At 33.8% G+C, this 20260-nt stretch overlaps 1 protein-coding gene across 1 annotated transcript; it reads right to left on the bottom strand.

Annotated features, from left to right (window-relative positions):
* Positions 1–305: 305 nt before the first annotated feature.
* On the bottom strand, positions 306–18580 carry LOC119607612. Its single transcript, XM_037961599.1, has 2 exons — positions 16061–18580; positions 306–2054 (listed from the first exon to the last, which is right to left on the bottom strand). Exons 1-2 carry the CDS (start codon positions 18087–18089, stop codon positions 1126–1128), a joined length of 2958 nt encoding a protein of 985 aa, XP_037817527.1. The 5' UTR covers positions 18090–18580; the 3' UTR covers positions 306–1125.
* Positions 18581–20260: the final 1680 nt, after the last annotated feature.

Raw genomic sequence — 20260 nt, forward strand, 5'->3', positions numbered from 1 at the left:
GTGATATGAAAGCGCCTTTTGATATGAAAATTGCCTTTATTTTCTTTGTAGGAACATGGAAGAATTATTATTGACGTTAGGAAAAGAAAAAGGAGACATGGTGCATTAGAAAGAACTAGATTTGCATTTTTGGCGCGTGCATGAGCAATTTCCATTCTGTGGCCAAACTGATGAACAAAACTGGTTTCTGGCAAACATTCGATGCAGGAAACAATATCTTACCTTTACACCCTTCTGATGAAAGTAAAAACAATTAATATTTAATTTTTTATAATATACTTTTTTTGTGTTTACTATATTTATTATATTAACTAAATAAGAATCGCTTATAATGCAACACTGTATTATTTATTTATTTTTTTATTTGTTTCTTTATTAATATAATTATTTAAATATTCATTTTCATTACATTCCTGTTGGTTTTTCAGTTATCTTTTATTACATATTATTTGTTCTACATACAATACTAAAAAGATCACCAATTAGTTTCCAGCTGCCCATTTTTATTTTATCCGCAAACATTTACCACAGCAACACAGACTGCACATGATATGTGGCATGTTAACGCTATGGTAACATGGTAAATATCCAATTATGGGATTTTTGTCTTTACAAATTATATTACAGGACACCATGTGTCCGAAGAAAAAAAAATTTAAATAAAAAACCATTTAACGAAACAACCAACAGTCAGTCATACATACAACAGTAGCTTTTAGATGACTTTAAATCCCTTACTCTGAGATATGCTCTGGGGCATGTAGTTGTATATTTGGAATGACATAAAACAGAACAACATTTGTAAAGGATGCTTTACTAAATATGCCCATAAATGTCACTAAATTATTGACTTTCAGTTCGGAGTTGCTAGTTTTTTTTTTTTTTTTGCTACTATTTTGTATTAACAGTTGCTGTAGGACTGTTTGTTGGTTTTGTATGGTTTAGTGACTCTGTGACTTTATGTCCTTAGTCTGCCTATGGCTTTCTATGAGATGAAAACAAAAAAAATAATAATCAAGTATTCCTATTCATACCTAATTATAGTCTTTATTTCTTTCATTCAAGTTTCGTTTTTGTTTTTGCTTTTCTCTTTAATTTTGTGTTTAAACTTTGTTTTTAAATTTATCACAGCAGTTGTCGTCTTGGTGAAGCAGTATTCATATTGTAGCCCGTTATAGTGGTAGGAAAATTCATTGAAGGTGAGGCAGTAACAATAGTTTGTCTAGCTGTTTCATAGAGCGGTATGCCGACGGCACTACTCCCACCCAATTCCCGATAGCCTTGATCCTTGGTATTACTGTTCTTGTTGTTGTCCTCGTTGTTGTCATGTTGATTTATGCTGGTACGTCTTGTCAACAGCAAATTCCCAGCCGTACGATGTGTGGCATTGTAGGGTGGTGGTGGAGGTTGACGATATTCATAGGAGTTGGTTGTATCGGTGGGTGTGACAGTGGTGGTGGCACTACAAACGGTGCGCTGGGGTAAAAATAAAGATTTAGTTTGACGACTGGCCGCCTGTTGTAGCACCTCCGCACTGGGGGAAGATCGTGTTACAGTCAATGAACTTGTGCCCGTGGCCAAGGCTGCTATGGTAGGAGTTTCGCGTTTGATGGTATTTAGTTTTTCTTGACTTTTTGTTTGTTTTTTAGTAATCGTACCAAATCTGGCCTGTAAATACTCTTGAGCACTGGTATTGTATTTGCTGCGACTACTTGCATTTACTGGCAATGTTGCATTGGCCGTAACTATATGGTTTTGTTGTTGTTGCTGCTGTTGTTGTTGGTCCTCCATCATATTTATTGTCTTGTTGATTGTTGTGGAACCTGGTGTTATAACCGGACTATACAGTTGATCTCCCTGATGTGACTGCTGCTGCTGTTTGCTGTTGATTTTATTTCCTGCATAAGCTGGCAACAAATCTGGCTGAAACTCCACAGTTGTGCCATTTATATTGTTGCTGTTACGGCCTTTGGTGTGTTGACCTGTTGTCGTTACTGCCATTGTATTGACTTCCGCTTGTGCTCGACCATGTGGATATTTTATATGGAGCATGTCTGCAACAATTATTAAAAGAGAAAATGAAAAATATCAAAATTATTATTATTTTTTGTTTGGTGTTGACCTCAATTTATATTTATTAATATTAAGCTTTATTAAAGCTGAATAAAGTAGTGAATTTCTGAACATTGGACTTCTTGTTAAAAAATTATACTTGCAAACCCTAAAAACAATAGAAAATAACTAACTTTTTTTTCAAAATCCCCTTAAATTATAACATTTCTCTTAAATTATTCCAGACATTCCATTAATATTAATTAAAACCTCATATATTTGTCTGTCAACAAATTGCTTTGAAAAATATTTGTTTCCATCTAAACTTTTACCAGCAAATATGAAACAGTTTTTTGTATAAACATGATTTATTATTTAAATTACTACTATTATTCTTTTAGTTACTCAAGCAAATAAATAGTAGTATTATTTTAAGATACTTTGAAATTGTACTAAATAAATTTTAACATTTGTTCTAATATTTCTGACAAATAACCAAAGTAGGGGGATTATAACAAAAGACTGAGAAAAAGAGCAATAACAAAAACTATTTGGAAAAATTACCAAAAAACAAGAAGAAGTAAACCAGCTTTTAGTTATTTTGACAAAAAAAACAAAACTAATTTCTTTTATAAACTTCTAAAATATTTACAAATTAGAATATCACTCTCTTGTTGTCGACAAATAAATAAACATATATTTGCAATTTATTCCCCAACTAATCAACATAAAAATTACCTTTGGGGTTGTTAAAAAAGAAATAATAATAATAAATAATCATACTAAATATTAGAATAAATAAACAATGTAAATAAAAATATTAAAACAATGTACAAAGAAACTCATGTTAGTTTTTTAATATTTTTATTTTTAATAAAAAAAAATGAAAGCTCTTCTAAATAATTAAAAATCTAGATTTATGTAAAATTAGTACAGAGTTTATATTATTTAAACAAGAAAAATCTAATAGTCTATTGAGGTCAAAATAGATATGACATTTATTTAATTGAATTTTCAAAAGTAATTGAAATGAATTACTCCACAAAGACTGTTATCAAATAGTGAGATAAAATTTAAATACATGTAGTACATCTCTCATACTAGATAATAACAAGTGAGAGTGTTATATTCGGCTGTGACGAATCTCATATACCCACCATGAAACCATATGTCGTAAAAGGAATGCTCCCCTATAAATATCAAGGAGATATTTGTAATATGGCTTAAGTCAATTGTGGACCGAGCTCTTTTAAACTAACAAAATATTAATTTTTAAAAACAAAATATTTTTTTTTCAATTTTTCAACCCTAAGCGTATGAGTAATTTGCTGAAGAGGACCTTTATATGCGTCAATTATGAACCGATACTTACATGGATGATGTTTTGTATAGAACTAATCGCTATACTCGTATTTTTAATTAACTAAAACTGGTATTTTAATAACCAAAACTTCTTCCTGAATGGAACCTTTTATAGGAGCTAGGGTCACACAGTGGTATAGGAAAAAAAAGAGGGAAATAATTCGGTAACGTCTAAACGGTTAATCCGATTTTGATGAAATTTGGTATGCACAAAGAAGAGGTATCGTCGAGTTTAGGTTTTGAATTTGGACCTTATAGGCTAACCAGGGGCCCGGCGGGGGGTTCTCAAATTAGGACACCTCGGCTATGTTAAATTTTTAAAACGATCCTATTTCTTCATTTGAGTTCCGATTTAAAAAAAATCGTATATAGAATCTCCTCATCGAGCACTATAAAAATGTCGTCGTAGCAGTAAATTATCTCTTATAGTTTAGGAGATATTCGCATTAGAAAATTAAAATTTTAAAATTTTTACCGTCCTTACTTTAGTTTTTTGATAATAGCGGGTCCAAATATTCCCGATTTTCGCCATTTTTTTTTATTCGCTTAACAACAAGTTTATATATCCAGCAGTGTAAAAATCATGACTGAGTCCAAAGTTATAGGCATTTTAATTTAAAAAAAGGCGATTTTTTGTAATTTTTTTGGGAAAATAAGTATCTTTTTCTTTTTAAGTTATCTAAAAAGTTTCTAAGAAGATGTATATAGAATTTATACTTTTTGGAAAGCTGACTTTACATAATATACGATAAATGAAACAAAACCTAAACATTTTTGATACCAAGGGGACCAGGTCCATCCAAAAAAATCCTATTTTTTATGGAAAATTAAATTTTGAGCAAAAATTCTCAAATCGCATAGTCGATATCAAATTATAGTGACCTGTTTTATATGACCCAATATGTTCTTAATCATTTTGTAACGGGTTTCGATAACCCCGCCCCTGGTATGGATATAATAGGCAAAAAACCAAAAAATCCCATTTTTGGGATTTTTTATACCCACCATCAAAAAAGATCTTTTAGAAAATTTACCTAGCATAGGATCGTTTTAAAAATTTAACATAGCCGAGGTATCCTAATTTGAGGACCCTATAAGGTCCAAATTCAAAACCTAAACTCGACAACACCTCCTCTTTGTGCATACCAAATTTCAAAATCGGATTAACCATTTAGAAGTTACCGAATTATTTCCCCCTTTTTTTTTTCCTATACCACTGTGGGTCAGTTATAGATCAGTACTCATTCAATTTAGAATGAAGAATTATATTCCTAAGTATAAACTTGTTTATGTCCATTTTCATTGCTGTACACGTAATTTTCTGAATCCTCCTATCAAATTTTCTGAAGAGGACCTTATTTGAAGAACACGGTCAGTTATTGACCTATTATAACATTTTTCTTTCTTATGTCGAATTTCATAACTCGTATTTCTAAGCCAGCAATGATCGTTTAAGTAATTTTCTGAAGGGGACCTTATATGGGTTGTACGATCAATTATGGACCTATTCACATACAATTTGGTAGATAGATTTGATCTTGTGAGAAACTTACTTGTGTGAAATTTTATTGCTCACATTTTTTATCGAGTAAAGAGCGTTAAAGTAATTTACTGAAGGGGATCTTGTATGGGCGGTAAGGTCAATTATGGACCGATCCTCACTAAATTTGGTAGAGAGATTTTAGCTGGCATAAAACTTATGTCTGTCGAATTTCGTCACTATTTTCATATTTTTAAGCCAGTAATGAGCGTTATAGACATTTTCAGAAGAGGACCTAATATGGGGGTTTGGGTCATTTATGGGCCGATCCCAAAAAAAAAAATATTAGAGTACCGAATTTCATCGCTATACTCGAATGAGTGTAGGGTCATTTATGGGCCGATCCACATAAAAGTTGGTAAAGAGTGATGAGCGTTAAATTAATTTTCTGAAGGGGATCTTATATGGTGGGTAGAGTCAATTATGGGCCGATTCTCGTAAAATTTGGTAGGGTAGGACTCATATAAAACTAAATTTTGTAGAATTTCATTGACATACTTATGTTTTTAAATCATCTATGACTGTTTACACAGTTTTTCAGGGAGCCACTTGTATGGGGGCTATGCGAAAACATGGACCGATATGACTCATTTTCAATAGCAAACAAACTGCAAATATTTATGCAAAATTTCAGCTTCTTAGCTCCTCTCGTTCGGACTCTATCGTGCTTTCAACGAACAGACATGGCTAGATTATTATTAGAATTTTAGAAGGACCCAGAATATATATACTTTTGTGAGTCTGTGACCAATATTTCGATGTGTTACAAATGGAATGACAAAAAAAAATCATCCAAATTCACTAAGAATGTTCAATACTGTCCAGTCAATAAAATTGGTTCCTAGTCAACTTAATCAGAGTAAATTTTGAATCCAATTCGGATGTATATTTTATGTTTAGTTGAATTCAACCTAATCTAGGTTGAATTCTAAACTAAATCTCCTTGAGGTGTGTAGGAACTAAGGCAGAAATCTCTATTTATACCCTACACCACATTATTGAGGAGGCTATATTGTGTTTGTGGTGATGTATGTAACGCACAATAATATTCGTCCTATACTTTAAAGTATGCCTTGTCCGTCCATCAGGCTGTGTCGCAATTTTCAATACAATTGAAAGAAATCTGGCGCATTCGCTTTTTGGACGAAGCCTATTGAAAATGGTTAAAATCGGTCAATTATTTTACCTTATTTTACATGACCCCCCGAAAAGAGCTTTTGAGTTTAAAATTATTTAAATATACTTGTATCACTACTAGGTTTTATACAAGCCTTGATGACCTTGCCAAACTTCATAAAGATAGGTCCTCATTTGACCCTAACCCCATAGCTGGCTGACTGTCTATGTAAACTTTGTACGCAAGCTACAGACTGTAATTTTCAAGATATTTTGAAAATAATAACTACGTCAAATATACTACTTTATCTCCAAAAATTGGAACAATCACTCGTTCGTTGGCCTGTGTATGATATAGTTATTTACTTTTCTCCTTTGCCATTTCCCCTGATCTTTATCTATCTGACTTATATGCAAAAGAAATGTTATTGTAATGTAACTTAAACTAATTGTGAAAAATTGATGTTATTTAAACAAAATTCTCTTATTTGCTAAAGCAAGAATACTAATTATTGTTTATGGCTTTAAAAAAAAGTATCCCCTATAGTAAATTTTTTATTCTATACACATTCTATATGTATGTAAGTATATGAACAATGTAAATACATACATATGTAAATTTTTTTCATGACTTCAAATTATGTATTATAAAATATTCTAATATATTTATTGTGGGATTTAGCTTGTATTAAAATTTTAAACATAAATTTAATTTGTAAAGATTTTTTTAAACTACTACATACATACTTTTTGTAAAAAACTGCAAATAGTATTATGAGCAATGTTTATGACAGCAGGATTTATAAAAGAAGTTGGTATGTGGTTACTTTATAGGTAACATACTAAAAATTTTTTTGCTAAAAGCGCAAAAATTACTTTATTGGTTTCCAATAAAGTAGGATAGGGTCAATTATGGACCGATCATCAATAAATTTGCTAGAGAGCCAGTAGAGAAGTTTTGGCTCGTAAGAAACTTATTTATGTCAAATTTCATCTCTATACTAGTACTTTTAAGCCAATAATGAACGTTAAAGTCATTTTCTGAAGGGAACTTTATAGGGGGGAAAGGTCCATTATGGTCCGATCCATATAATGTTTTATAACGAGGTTTTGGCTTCTAAGAGACTTACTTGTGTCAAATTTAATCGCTATACTCATATTTTTAAGCCAGTAATGAGCGTTAAAAGCATTTTCTGAAGGGAACCTCATAGTAGGGTAGGGTCAATTATGAACCCATCAACACAAAATTTAGTAGAGAGAATTTGGCTCATATGAGACTTATTTATATCAAATTTCATCGCTTTTTAAGCCAGTAATGAGTGTTAAAGTATTTTTCTGAAGGGAACCTTATATGGGGGTAAAGTCGATTATGGACCGATCTTCATAAAATGTTATAGAGTGACTTTGTTTCATACAAAACTTGTTGATGTCGAATTTTATCGCTGTACTCCTTTTTTTATGTCATAATGAGATTTAAAGTCAATTTCAGAAGGGGACCTTATATGGGGCATAGGGCATGGTCCGGTCCTAATCAAATTAAGTAGAAAGATTTTTGTTCCTATAAAACTTGCTTCCGTTGAATTTCATTGCTCTACTGGTACTTTTAGGTCAATTGTGATCATTTTCTGAAGGGGGGGCTTCTATTGGGGGGTAGTGTCAGTTATAGGGGAATGTCAGCCATGCATTACAGAATAGTTTTTGTGCGAAATTTCATTACATTTAACAATTAACATTTTTACGACGATTTAAACAATATTCCGGGGGTCACTTATATGGGGGCTATGTGAAGGCGTGGATCAATATTTCCCATTTTCAATACCAAACATTTTTGATCAATGTGGAATATTTTGGAAAACTCCTCCTAGGTCCACTCCTCTGGGCACTATCGTGCCTTCAACAGACAGACGGACGGACAGACAGACGGACACGTCGTCTTAGAATTTTACAAGGACACAGAATATATATACTTTATGGGGTCTGTGAGCGATATTTCTATGTGTAAAAAACAGTTGCTAGGGCGCAATCCAATAAAATGTGCAAATAAGACGGCGAAACTCAAAATAAAGTACTTACGTATCTGATTATATGTAAGTCATTATAAAAGTGCTTAAATGTAATACAAACGCGATGTAGTAATCATTAAAAGTAACTGGTTATAAAAGAACTTATAAGTCATTACCAGGTTTTTGTTGGGTATATACATACATACATAAGTAGATGTAGATATGGCTAATCAACTCGATAATATAAAAGCAATTTTTAAAACTTTTAAGGTGTCCCTATGAAAAAACTAATATAATTTACCTTAAATCCCTTAAATAATTTTAATAAAAACCCACCTTAACGAGAAAAGTACAATTAATTAAAAACCACATGTGGGAAAACTTTCTAGACAAAAGTGTCACCCTTAAATCACAATAACACCCATATATCAACAAAAATCACAAACCAGAAGGTTTTAAAAGTTGTCAGTCAGTAGCGTTAATTATACAATTCAAATAAATTACAGTACTTCTCGTAAATACGTATGTACCCTTTCAAAGAAAGAATAGCGCTTGGTAAACGCATACATTTTTAATGATTTTTAACAAAAAGTTTTGTTTTAACTTAATTTACAGCGAATAAAAGCGGACATTAATCAACCACATTTCTGGGAAAACATATTAATTAATACGAAACTTGAAATGAAGTGATAAGCGGGGCGGGCTGTAAGAAAAAAAAAACTGTAAGGAACAAAATGTAACAAAAGCATTAAAAGGGAAGAAGTCATTATCTGGCCATTAAGCAAAAAAAAAGTATAAAATTAAATGGGAATAAAACCGAACAAATAGAATAATGTATAAAGGAACGAAAAAAAAAATTGATGTAATGAAGAGAAAAAAGTGCAAAAGGAAAAAAAAAAGAAACTAAAGCAAAGTTATTATGGGTGCCAGCAACAGACAATGATTGATGTAGTGATTTAAATTTGTTGTTTTTTTACTGCTTTTTTATGCTTAAAGTGCGTTTATTGTTGTAATACATACAAATGTTTTGGCCTCATTATTAGTAAGCATTGCGATGGGCCTACCGTTTCCTTTATACACATACATACATACATGTCTGCTTTAACAGACTTGTGTAAAAACAAACATGCGGAAGTTATCAACGCACTTTTTCAAACATTTAATAAAAATTACTTAATGGCAGTAAATTTTATTTATGGCATTAAATTTAATTCTTCTCTTAAACAAACACACACACAAAAACAAGTAAGAAATTATAGTCCGGCATGGTCGACTTAGTTGTAAAGCTTTTGTCGCCATAAATGTATATTAAACATAATTATATGCTTAAAAATCCTTTTCGGAGGCTTTAGCTGTATAGGAACTAGGTGAAATAATGGACCGATTTTAACCATTATCAATAAGTTTCGTCCCTGGTACAATAAAAGATCATGTACTAAATTTCATTGTATCATCTTCAAAAGTGCCACCCGTAGTTTGGTTATAAGGTTTACATGCAGGAACGGTTAGACGGACGGACAGGGTATATACCCTACAATGTTGTGTAGGGTATAAAGAAAATACATATAACTGAGTAAAAAAGTCAATGAAAGGCACGTAAATAAGTAAAGCAAATAATAAATATCAGGTAATAAATGGCTTAAATAACAGGATTTATGTTTTTGTTTTCTTCTTTTTTTTTATTCTCTGACAAAATTTTGCGTTTTTTTTTTATATGCAGGCCTTTAAGGCATGTAATCACAAGATAGGAAGTGTATATGAGCATAATATTTTTCTTGGAAATTGTTTTTTTTTTATCTCAACAATAAAAATTTATGAGTTGCGTAGTCATTAAAAAGGAAATATGTAAATGTAATCAATCAATATTTTGACGGAAATATAAACAGAATCACAGAGGGCAAATATTGAGAGTTTATTGAAGTTTAACTTTAACTTAGCTGATTTCCAAGAAAAAAACAAAATTTGGTGGGTAATTTTGTTTTAGGTTTTTATTAAAACAAGTTAGTCTGTGGTTGGGCCAGGGAAAACGATCTAGGTGTTAACCCTGCCAAAACCGAACTGATTCTTTTTACCAGGAGGTATAAAATCCAAGAATTTAGACCTCTACGTTTAGATGGCACCATTCTGAATACCTCAAGCGAAGCCAAATATTTTGGAGTTATTTTAGACTCTAAGCTCACGTGGGAAGGTAATGCTGAGAGTCGAATGAAGAAAGCATTCTATATATGTAAGAAAACCTTTGGGAAAAGATGGGGTCTTAAACCATATATTGTACATAGGATGCACACAGAAGTTATAAGACCAATTATGACCTACGTGGATGTTGTTTGGTGGAGAGCGGTGAATACCAAGACTTAGTTATCTATTATAAACAAGGTACAAATATTAGCATGTCTTGCAATCACTGATTCTGTGAGCTCCACCTCTCAGGCTAGTCTAGAGTCAAATGTATTTCTGCTAAATCTGTTCTACGACTTAAATAGTCGAACGGACTGAATCTTTATCGCCATCCTACAAAAGATAGGCAGGCCAATCATGGGGCATGAAACGGACTACATATTATGTGCACTAAATAGGTCATTTAAGACCAGAATACCGACAAGTTCGAGTTAAGACCTTTGTATCAATCAAGGCTCTTAACTGCAATATAAGGTCGAAATGTCATCTCAATGGTACGCAATCATTGGCACAACTGACACTACATAACGTTGAGTTGATATGGGTTCCAGAATATGAGTGCATTCGGGGCAATTAAATATCTAATGAATGCTTAACCAAAGGGTCGCCCCTAGACTTAGATCTTGAATAAAGGGATATTAACACTCCCAGGTGGTGAAATATCACCACTTGTCGTAATTTGATTATAATCGGGACTGCTCTGGCCCACTCTGACAAAGGATAGGACTAGGGCACTCTTGTCTTTTAGTATAAACACGATAAGGCTTTTCACGGGTATAATTACTGGAGAATGTATGATGGGAGATATGTCGGAACGTGTGGGCTACCTACGTTATAGCTACTAAAGCAGTTCTTTGGACGAGGCAGAAGAGGAATCGTTTCAACACCTTCTAAAATATTAATTAAATATATGTTCATTAGAGTGTCCCGAGAAACACAGTCCCCCCGGTGTATGTTTCCTTGATGAAAGACCCTTATCTTGGTGTATTACAATCCCGGAGTAAAGAGATGATACCAGTACCTCTAGTCTGCAGTCTGGTGATGTCACTTCACTCCTCGGCTAGTCCTTGGCATGATTTAACATGGGGACTAACCAAAGCACCACATAATCTGGTACTACAGGTGGCCAGTTGCCCGCATAACAGTGTTCTGGCTGGTCAGTTGGTTGAGGTTTCTTCGGGATCCACGTAGTGGCTGTGGTTTAAACCTAAACTCGCAGGAAGGGGATGCATGGTTAAAAGATTGATGCACGGTGAAATATAAATTTTCGGGATAAGTTTCTGTTACCACAGAGTAAGGCTGTGGATTAATAAAATGTTGGAATTGTGCTGATAATGCAAAGATTGGTATGTGTTGGAATGAGATGTACCATCGGATACTTGTATCTGACGGACGAGAGGGATGCTGAGTTGTATCTATTGATATGTCGGAAGGAGGAATGTAGTGATGATTGAAGTGTCGTTTGAATCAGGTTGATGCCTTGTGGAGTTGATTTTCCTTCATGATTGAGTGTGTTGGAGTTTACTCTAAACATGCTAAACTAGGTCTGTTAATTAAATATAGATCCAAGTTTTCGAACTACCAATTTCGTCCCCTATGTGATGTTGCCGAATCAACAAAAGCCATCTCAGTAGTGTAGTTGAACGACATATAAGCTCCAGGAATGCACTGGTGTGAGTCTTTAGATGATGAGAATGTTTGTAGGGACAGAGCATTCCTCATAACATCAATAGGTCATTTTTATCTGATGTTGGGTCCGCCCCTTCTATTGACTCAAACCAGTGATTGCCTTTTCCTTTGTCGCGGTTAGATTGAGCTCGCTCATGACCCCCACAATTCCCCAACAGGATGCCCCTTCTATTGACTCTAACCAGTGATTGCATTTTCCTTTGTCGGGGTTAGATTGAGCTTGCTCATGACACCTGTAATTCCCCAACGGAACTACTATGGCAACAGATTAGATAGCTCGAGCAAAGTGTACATATGTATACTGTACTGAGCAGAGTAAGGAGAGCGTTCAAATTGATCTCTCTCGAGAGAGATATTATTTCGAGCGAAATAAATTATTTACTTTATTGTGAATATATCTGTTTTTCTCTTCAGTTTAAATTTAAATCTCACGAGAAATATTTAAATTTATAGAGCGGAAAATACATTTCTCTTATGAAACGAGTACAAATGAATTTATCGGGAGTTTTATAATACTGTATATAAAGTTCTTCGCACAAGCATGCACACACACACGCTCATCTTTTTTCGTTTTTTACGACCTCACACACATGCACATTTCTTTCATACATTTTTTGTTTTTTACACACATTTTTTGTATGTAAGTTTCACTCAAATTCTATTCATTTTGATATCTCTCGTGAGATGAATTAAAAAATCAAAATACATAGATATCGCTCTTGAAGTGAACATAAAAAATTAAGAGTTGAAATAAAAATACTTCTCGCGAGTATAAAATAAATTCTCGTGAAAATGAGCTGTATAACGAGAGAAATAAATAAAATAATATTCACGAGTGCAAAAATTACTTACTCTGGTACTGAGTCGTTGCAAGAGCTCACCCAGTGGTTGAAAAAGACCATATTGTACTAAGATCAGGATTTAAGGATCTTATCAAAAAATTTTTGTATTTTTCTCGTTCTCGTTTAGTACATCAATATGCATAGTTTGAGAGGTACATATTTCTTAAAAAAAGTGGTACACGGGACACCCTAATATACATATGTATGTGTGTATCTTATTAATAAATTAGACACACACGGTTTTTGTATGAGAAAAAATCAAGAATAATTACTGAACTTATAATATGCATTCCAATCACTTATACCTATGTATCCCACATATATAAAATCACACAATACTTCCTTAAAATGTTTGTTTACAAAACAGCCAGAAGTAAAAAATGCAAATTATAAAAATCTCTTTCATACAATTACTTCTAAGATCTAAAAAGAAGCATATCACATGTCAAGAAAAAGCCATCGTTACCAATAAGATAAGAGAAAATCTAGCTCTTCATACAATGACTTTGATAATATTTTTCGATAAAACCAAGTGGGAGTTGGTAGCTGGAAACAAAAAGATAATAATAACATAAAGGCAATACACATTTCATTGAACAAGTACTCGGGCTAGGCTCTTAAAATGGAAAACAATAAATATTTAACATCATTGATGGCCGTGAGGCAATTGCAAAAAAATGGAAAACAAAATTGAAACAAAAAGAAACTCATTGAGTGCTCTGCCCATGGCTTAAATGAAATTTCCCGAAAAGGTCTTCCTTCTTTGTCTTAATATTTCGAAAAGTAAAACACAACGAAAGAAAATTGTTTGATATATGAAAAGAAAAAAACGACAATGACGAGCAATATTAATGTTCTCGACATTTAACAGTTTTTCTCTTTTTTTTTGCGCCGCAGAAAATATACAATACAAGACAAGGGAAACAAAATTAATGGGAAATAAAAAACAATACATTGCTGAAAAAAAAAGACGTTAAAGTAGCAGCAACATAAAAACTGTTTCCATTTCAATAATTGTTCATGGGTAAAAATTAATTGCAGTATTTAACACAACAGCCAGACATACCTGGCGTTGATTTTGCTGCTGCTTCAGTTGCCTGCCATTCTTTTGGAGGCATTTTTATGAAAGCTTTAAGGAAAATAAATGGTTGTTATCATTGTATCTGTAAGGAAAATATTTTTTTCTTTTTTTGTTTTTTTCTGTTTCTTTTTAAATTAAAGTTATTAATAAAGATTTTGTTTACGTAGACATAACTAGGTTGGTCGGTTATGTACGGATTAATGGGATATTATTAAAGTGGTTGAGTACTTTGGATTGCTTTGTTAAAGAAATGTTAAAGTACGAGAGTTAAAAAAACAAATAAGAAATTATAGTTGGGCTTGGCAGACCATATGATACCCTACACCAATTGCGAATATTATATGTGATTCATTTCAATAATGAAGCATTTATGTTGAATCTTATATAGGTTCGAAATAATGTCTGTTCATGTACGATTGTATGCTGACTAAGAGAAATAAAAGACCGATTTCAAACATTATCAACAGCCTTCGTCATTGGATCCAGAGAATAGTATGTGACCCATTTTAACAAATTATATTCAAAATTGCGAGCTGTTGCATGCACACAAGGTTTACACGGCCACAAAGGCGGACATAGTTTAATCGAAGTGAAAGTGATTCTGAACCGACTGGTATACTTAAAGACAAATATTTTTGAGTGTTACAAACATAAGCATAAGATTTATCGTTATATAAAACTTATTTGTGCTAAATTTCATCGTGATACTAGTGTTTATAAGTGAATTGTAGACATTTAAGTCATTTTCTGAAGGGGACTTTGCATGGGGGATGGGCTCAAATAATGCCCGATCATTATAAAAATCGACAGTGTTATTTATAATTATATCAAACTTTGTTGTGCTGATTTTTGGAGTGATAGTAGTATATTTGAAAAAGTTATGAGCTAAAAGGCCCAAATCGGAAGGGGGTTATTACAAAACTTGGGCCGATCCTTATAAAATTTATTGTCAGAATTTATGTTTATATGAAACTTATTTGAGCCAAATTTCATAGATTTACTAGTGTTTATAAGTGAATTGTGTACATTCAAGTCATTTTCAGAAGGGGACTTTATATGGAGGCTAGGGTCAAATAATGCCCGATCTTTACGAAAATCACTAGAATTATTATGATATATATAAAACTAAATTTTGCCAATTTTTGTAGGGATAGTAGATCATTTAACATAATTATGAGGTAAAAAGCCTTATTCGGGGGGTCCGATTGTTTGGGGCTAGGTGAAATAATGGACCGATTTCAAACATTTTCAATAGCGTTCGGGGAGCTTATATTGAGGGTAGCGTCAATTATGGACCGATCATCAAAAAGTTTTTTAAGGAGATTTTGGCTCATATGAAATTAATTTATGTTGAATTTCATCGCTATAGTAACACTTTTAAATCATATATACCCGTTAAGGCTGTTTTTCGGGGGTCCACTTGTATGGGAACTATCCGAAAACGTAGTCCGATATGGCCCATTTTCAATACCAAACACCCCTTACCTATAGAGAATATTTGTGTCAACAGACAGACGGACGGACATGGCTAGATCGTCTTAGAATTTAATAAGAACTCAGAATATATATACTTTTGTGGATCCATGAAAAATATTTCAAAGTGTTACAAAAGGGTTGACAAAATCAATATACCCCCATCTTTTTGATGGTGGGTATAAATAGGCAAACTTTGACCCATTGTAACTTTGACCCATTGTAACTCTCACAGATCTTGTTAAAAACTACTAACTAAACTAGTAAATTTCATCCAGATTGGAAGACATCGGATTCAAAAGTTGGATCCCTTGACATGAAGTCCCCAAATATATATACATAGACATTTAGACAGTCTGCTTAAAGAGGTGTCACTAAAGATTTAATAAAATTTTTTACAATTACAGATTAGTTCTGTATGGTACCAGAGGATACACAAGATTGGGTCAATTAGATAAAGATTTCATTTTTCCTTTAAAAAATCTTTAATTGATAATTTCACCTCTCTGTTGACATAAGTACACTTAGAACGGCAAATGGAGGGTCTAAACTACTTATGTATGTACCTCTGTATTATTAAGCAGAGTGTAAAAAATATAAAAATCTCAACTTTAACAATTTATTTCAATATCATATTCAAATATATCCTTACAATCATGCATACATATATATGCGTGTATATATATGTATATATAAAACATCTACTTATGTATATTTAACTTACCATCATTACTCTGCTCGTAATATTTCTTTTCCATATGACCCATTTGTACATCACAGTTTATTTTGCCACCCACAATCCCACTACCACCATTGCCACCGCCACCACCACCACTACTACCATCTTGCTCCATTAAAGGTGAATTGCCTGAACCCATGCTATCATCACCAACGCTACCAATTCCCACACCTCCACCACCATTATGTTTTATAAGTTCACTATATTTATCCTTAATCAAAGTTGTGCCCCCATTTATTGTAGTCTGTTGCAGATGATGATGATGATGTTTCTTATACTTCAACGTATCATCGACAACACCCAACATTACATCTGTATTGCCGGCCATTGTGGTTGTACCATGATTAGCCACTACAGTGCCATGGGCGGTCAGGGGATCAGTGCCACTTAAGTCAAGATGATGATGACGATGCTGATGTGCCGAGGCAGAGGCTATAAAACGTTTGTATATGCAACAGGTAACCATGGCCAGAAACACGGATACACTGAGTAAACCCAAAGCCATTAGGGATATAACGGCTGCTAAGTTACCCTGCAACATGTCGCGTGCTCCAGCCTTTTGTATGAGTAAAGTCATTTGTACACTATCTTTACCACCGGCGTTTTCAGCAATACAAGTGTAAGTGCCTTCATCTGACTTTTCAGCACCCATGATGGTGAGGCGTGATATATAGACATTGCGACCAAACTCCTTTTCTTTGGATAAATCGTCCTGAATAATTTGTATATGTACGCGCTGTTGCAGTTGTTGTTGAGGCGGTGGAGCCAATTGACTGGTACCGGTTTTATACACGGGTTTACTGCCATAATCCCAGGAGATGTGTGTATTGGCCGAAGCATGCACCCTACACACTAAAGTAACATTTTCTTTGGAGGTATTTATGGAAGCTCCTTTGGCGGGGAAAATGATGCGTGGCTTACAGGCAAAGGCTTCGGGTTGATCTTCTATCCAAAGCATACCGCGCAAAGAACTGGGATAGTAGCAGGCGGTGGGTGGGGTATAGAGATTACGTCGCAGCACAAAATCACGAAAGATTTGCAACTCGCAGGTGCAGTTCCAGGGATTACCATCCAACGACAAAGCCGTCAAACGCTTAACAGACTCAAAGCTCTCTTTGCGTAAAAAACTCAAACGATTATTGTTCAAATAGATCTGCGACAGCAGCGGCACATTCACAAACACCTGAGTGGCAATCTTGACTAAACGATTGTCTTTCAGTTCCACTTTATGCAGATATTTGAGATTTTGAAATATGCCATCGCCCAAAGACTCCAGTTGATTGCCATTCAAGATTATGGCTCTCACCTTGACCAAACGGGCAAACAAATTGGCCTGCAACAAGCGCAACAAATTATTTGAGACATCGAGTTCAATTAGTATTTCTAGTTGGGTAAAACTGCGCGGATCAATGTGCTGTAAAGAACTATTGCGTATATACAATTTATGAAGATTGGTGAGGTCAGCATTGAGAAATGAATTCTCCTCCAGATATACAATACGATTGAGTGATAAGTCCAGTACTTGCACCTCATTACTAAGGTTTTCCGGCACACCGGTAAGTGTTAAGTTCTTGCAATCTGCTGTCTTTTTGCCCGAATTCCATTTGCAGTGACAGTCACCGCAATCCATTAGCCAATCAGCGGAGGCTTGCGCGGGCATATTGCTGAGGAAAGTGAAAAGTATTAACTGGCACAACAACAATAACGTGGAATTATATTTGAAAAATGGTAAAAACTGTACAAATCGAAATAATTCTAATGTATATTGTCGTTGCTGTTCCTCTTTCTCTTCCTGCTGCTGCTGCTGCTGTTTTCTTTTGACAAATATTCTGCACGACTGTTTTTCCTGCTGACGCTGCTGACCGTATCGCTCTTTAGTGATGATTTTTCTTTTCTTTCTACGTCCTATGCTTTCAAATTGTTCCGTTTTAGTTCTTGTTTGCTGTAGTTGAGGTTGTTGATGTTGCCGTTGTTGTTGTTGTTTAAGCTGTATTTTATTGCTCTTGTTTTTCATGTTTTCCTCTGAGCCTTTATCACTTCTATGCTCACATCAGTCACGTTGACAATTTTGGCCACCGTTGCACGACACGTAATTGGACTTGTAGAGTAGCTGCTCTGACTCTGGCAACTGCTCCTGTTAACTGTTGTAGAAGTTGATGTTGTTGTGTTAGCAATATTTTTGTCGTCTGCTGCTGCTGCTGTATTTTCATTTAATCGTTGTATCTTGTTTCTGTCCCTTGCAGTTGTTGCTGTTGCTATATATTTTCTAGGTTGATTTGTTATTCGCTTCATAGAAATTTTGTCGCTGCAAGTTATGTTGCGTTGTTTTGTACTGGTTGATATTTTTTTGTGATTTCTCCCACTTATTACAAATTGCACACAATTTTATATTGTCGCACTAGTGGCTTCCACAGTGTGTTGCTCTGGCTTTTTTTGTGGGTCGTTTTCTTTTCCAAGTTTATTGTTGGCACAATGACAGAAGCACAACACACATATCACCAGGCTAAAATGAAATTAAAATATGAGCTTTTGTTAGTTTATGGTTGTTGGTTTATTGTTTTGTGTGAATACATATTTATTAGGCTGGTTCACAAGATATGTATATTAAAGGTTTTGGATTAAAATAGGAAGTCTTGTTAAAATAGAAAGTCTTGTTAGGAAGAATGGGCAGTTTTAGGTTACTTCTTTTGGAAAGCTGTCAAATTTAATTTTCGTTGGACATTGTAAGGTTAACCCTAATGTACATAAATTGCTTGTTTTGTTGCTAGCTTTTAATAAATTTGAAAGATTTAATTAAAATTTTGGCTTAAGTCAGGTTGGAAAAAGCTATAGAGAATTCTCAAAAACTTTTTAAGCGTTTAAAAGTAGAAAAAAGTTGAAAATCGTATAAATTTTTTTTTCTTTTTTTTTTGGACTATTGACTATACTATAGTTCATTAATACTAGAGACAGTCTACAATATAGACTAAACAATAGCCCAGACTAATAAGACTATAATCCTGACTATAGTCTGCAAGTCTATTCTCCAGACTACAGTATACAATATAGACTATAGTCCCGACTGTAGTCTATACTATGGACTATATCGCAGACTATAGTGCCCTATAGAGTAAATTATAGTCAGTTGTATAGTTCAGAAAGTGGTCTGAACTTTACACTAGACTATATACTTGAATATGTACTATAATATAGTTCAGACTATAGTCTACACTATAGTAGAGACTACAGACTACAAGACTATAGTCCAAACTACAATCTATAGATATAAGTTATAGTCCATAGACTATAGTCGACTCTATAGACTAGACTTTATTCCAGATTGTAGTCTATACTATATACTATATTATAGTCCAGACAAAAGACTACCCTATACTCCACTATAGTCCAGCTTATAGTAAACTCCAGACGACAGTCTACACTACAGACTAGACTATAGTCCAGGTGAAAGTCTACATTATGGACTATACTATAGGATATACTATAATCCAGAATATAGTATACACTATAGTACAGTCTAATTTATTTTCAACACTCTAGGTCCAAATAAGTGCTTAAATAAGTCATTACATGTACATAACTATATTGTTTTTATACCCTACACTATTATAGTGCGGAGGGTATAAAGCGTTAGTGATGATGATTGTAACACCCAAAAATATTGATCCTACACCCACCTTATACTACAGCAATCGGCTCAGAATCTCTTTCCGAGACGATTTAGCTATGTTCGTTTGTCTGTCTGTATGTCCATATAAACCTTGTACGCACGCTATGCTGGTGTAGGGTATCATATGGTCGACCATGCCCACTATAAATTCTTACTTGTTTAATATAAAAAGAGATAGCAGACAAGTATAATAAATTTGGTATTGCGTTCATTGGTCCGCTGTCGTACTCTCAACAGCGTAAGTCATGTCTAAAGCACTTGAAAGTAATGCAAACTGTATGTTGTAGTCATTGAAAGTTAAGTTCTTATTTAAGTACAAATCATTGCTACAATTTTGCTGTGTATATATCAGATTATATATTATTACTAGAAGTTGATGGTTTTTGATTAAGTATAAGTTATTACCAAGCTTTTGCTGATAATACATTAGTCACAGCTCCCTGTTTGAATAGTCAAAGGAAATAGCAACAGTTATGTACAGTTGCTTTATTATATGTTTGTAATGTTAAAATTTACTT

The sequence above is a fragment of the Lucilia sericata genome, unplaced genomic scaffold (genome assembly GCF_015586225.1).
Source record: "Lucilia sericata isolate MDLA Ls3-8-SP2 unplaced genomic scaffold, ASM1558622v1 Contig000718F_arrow, whole genome shotgun sequence".
NCBI lineage: Eukaryota > Metazoa > Arthropoda > Insecta > Diptera > Calliphoridae > Lucilia > Lucilia sericata.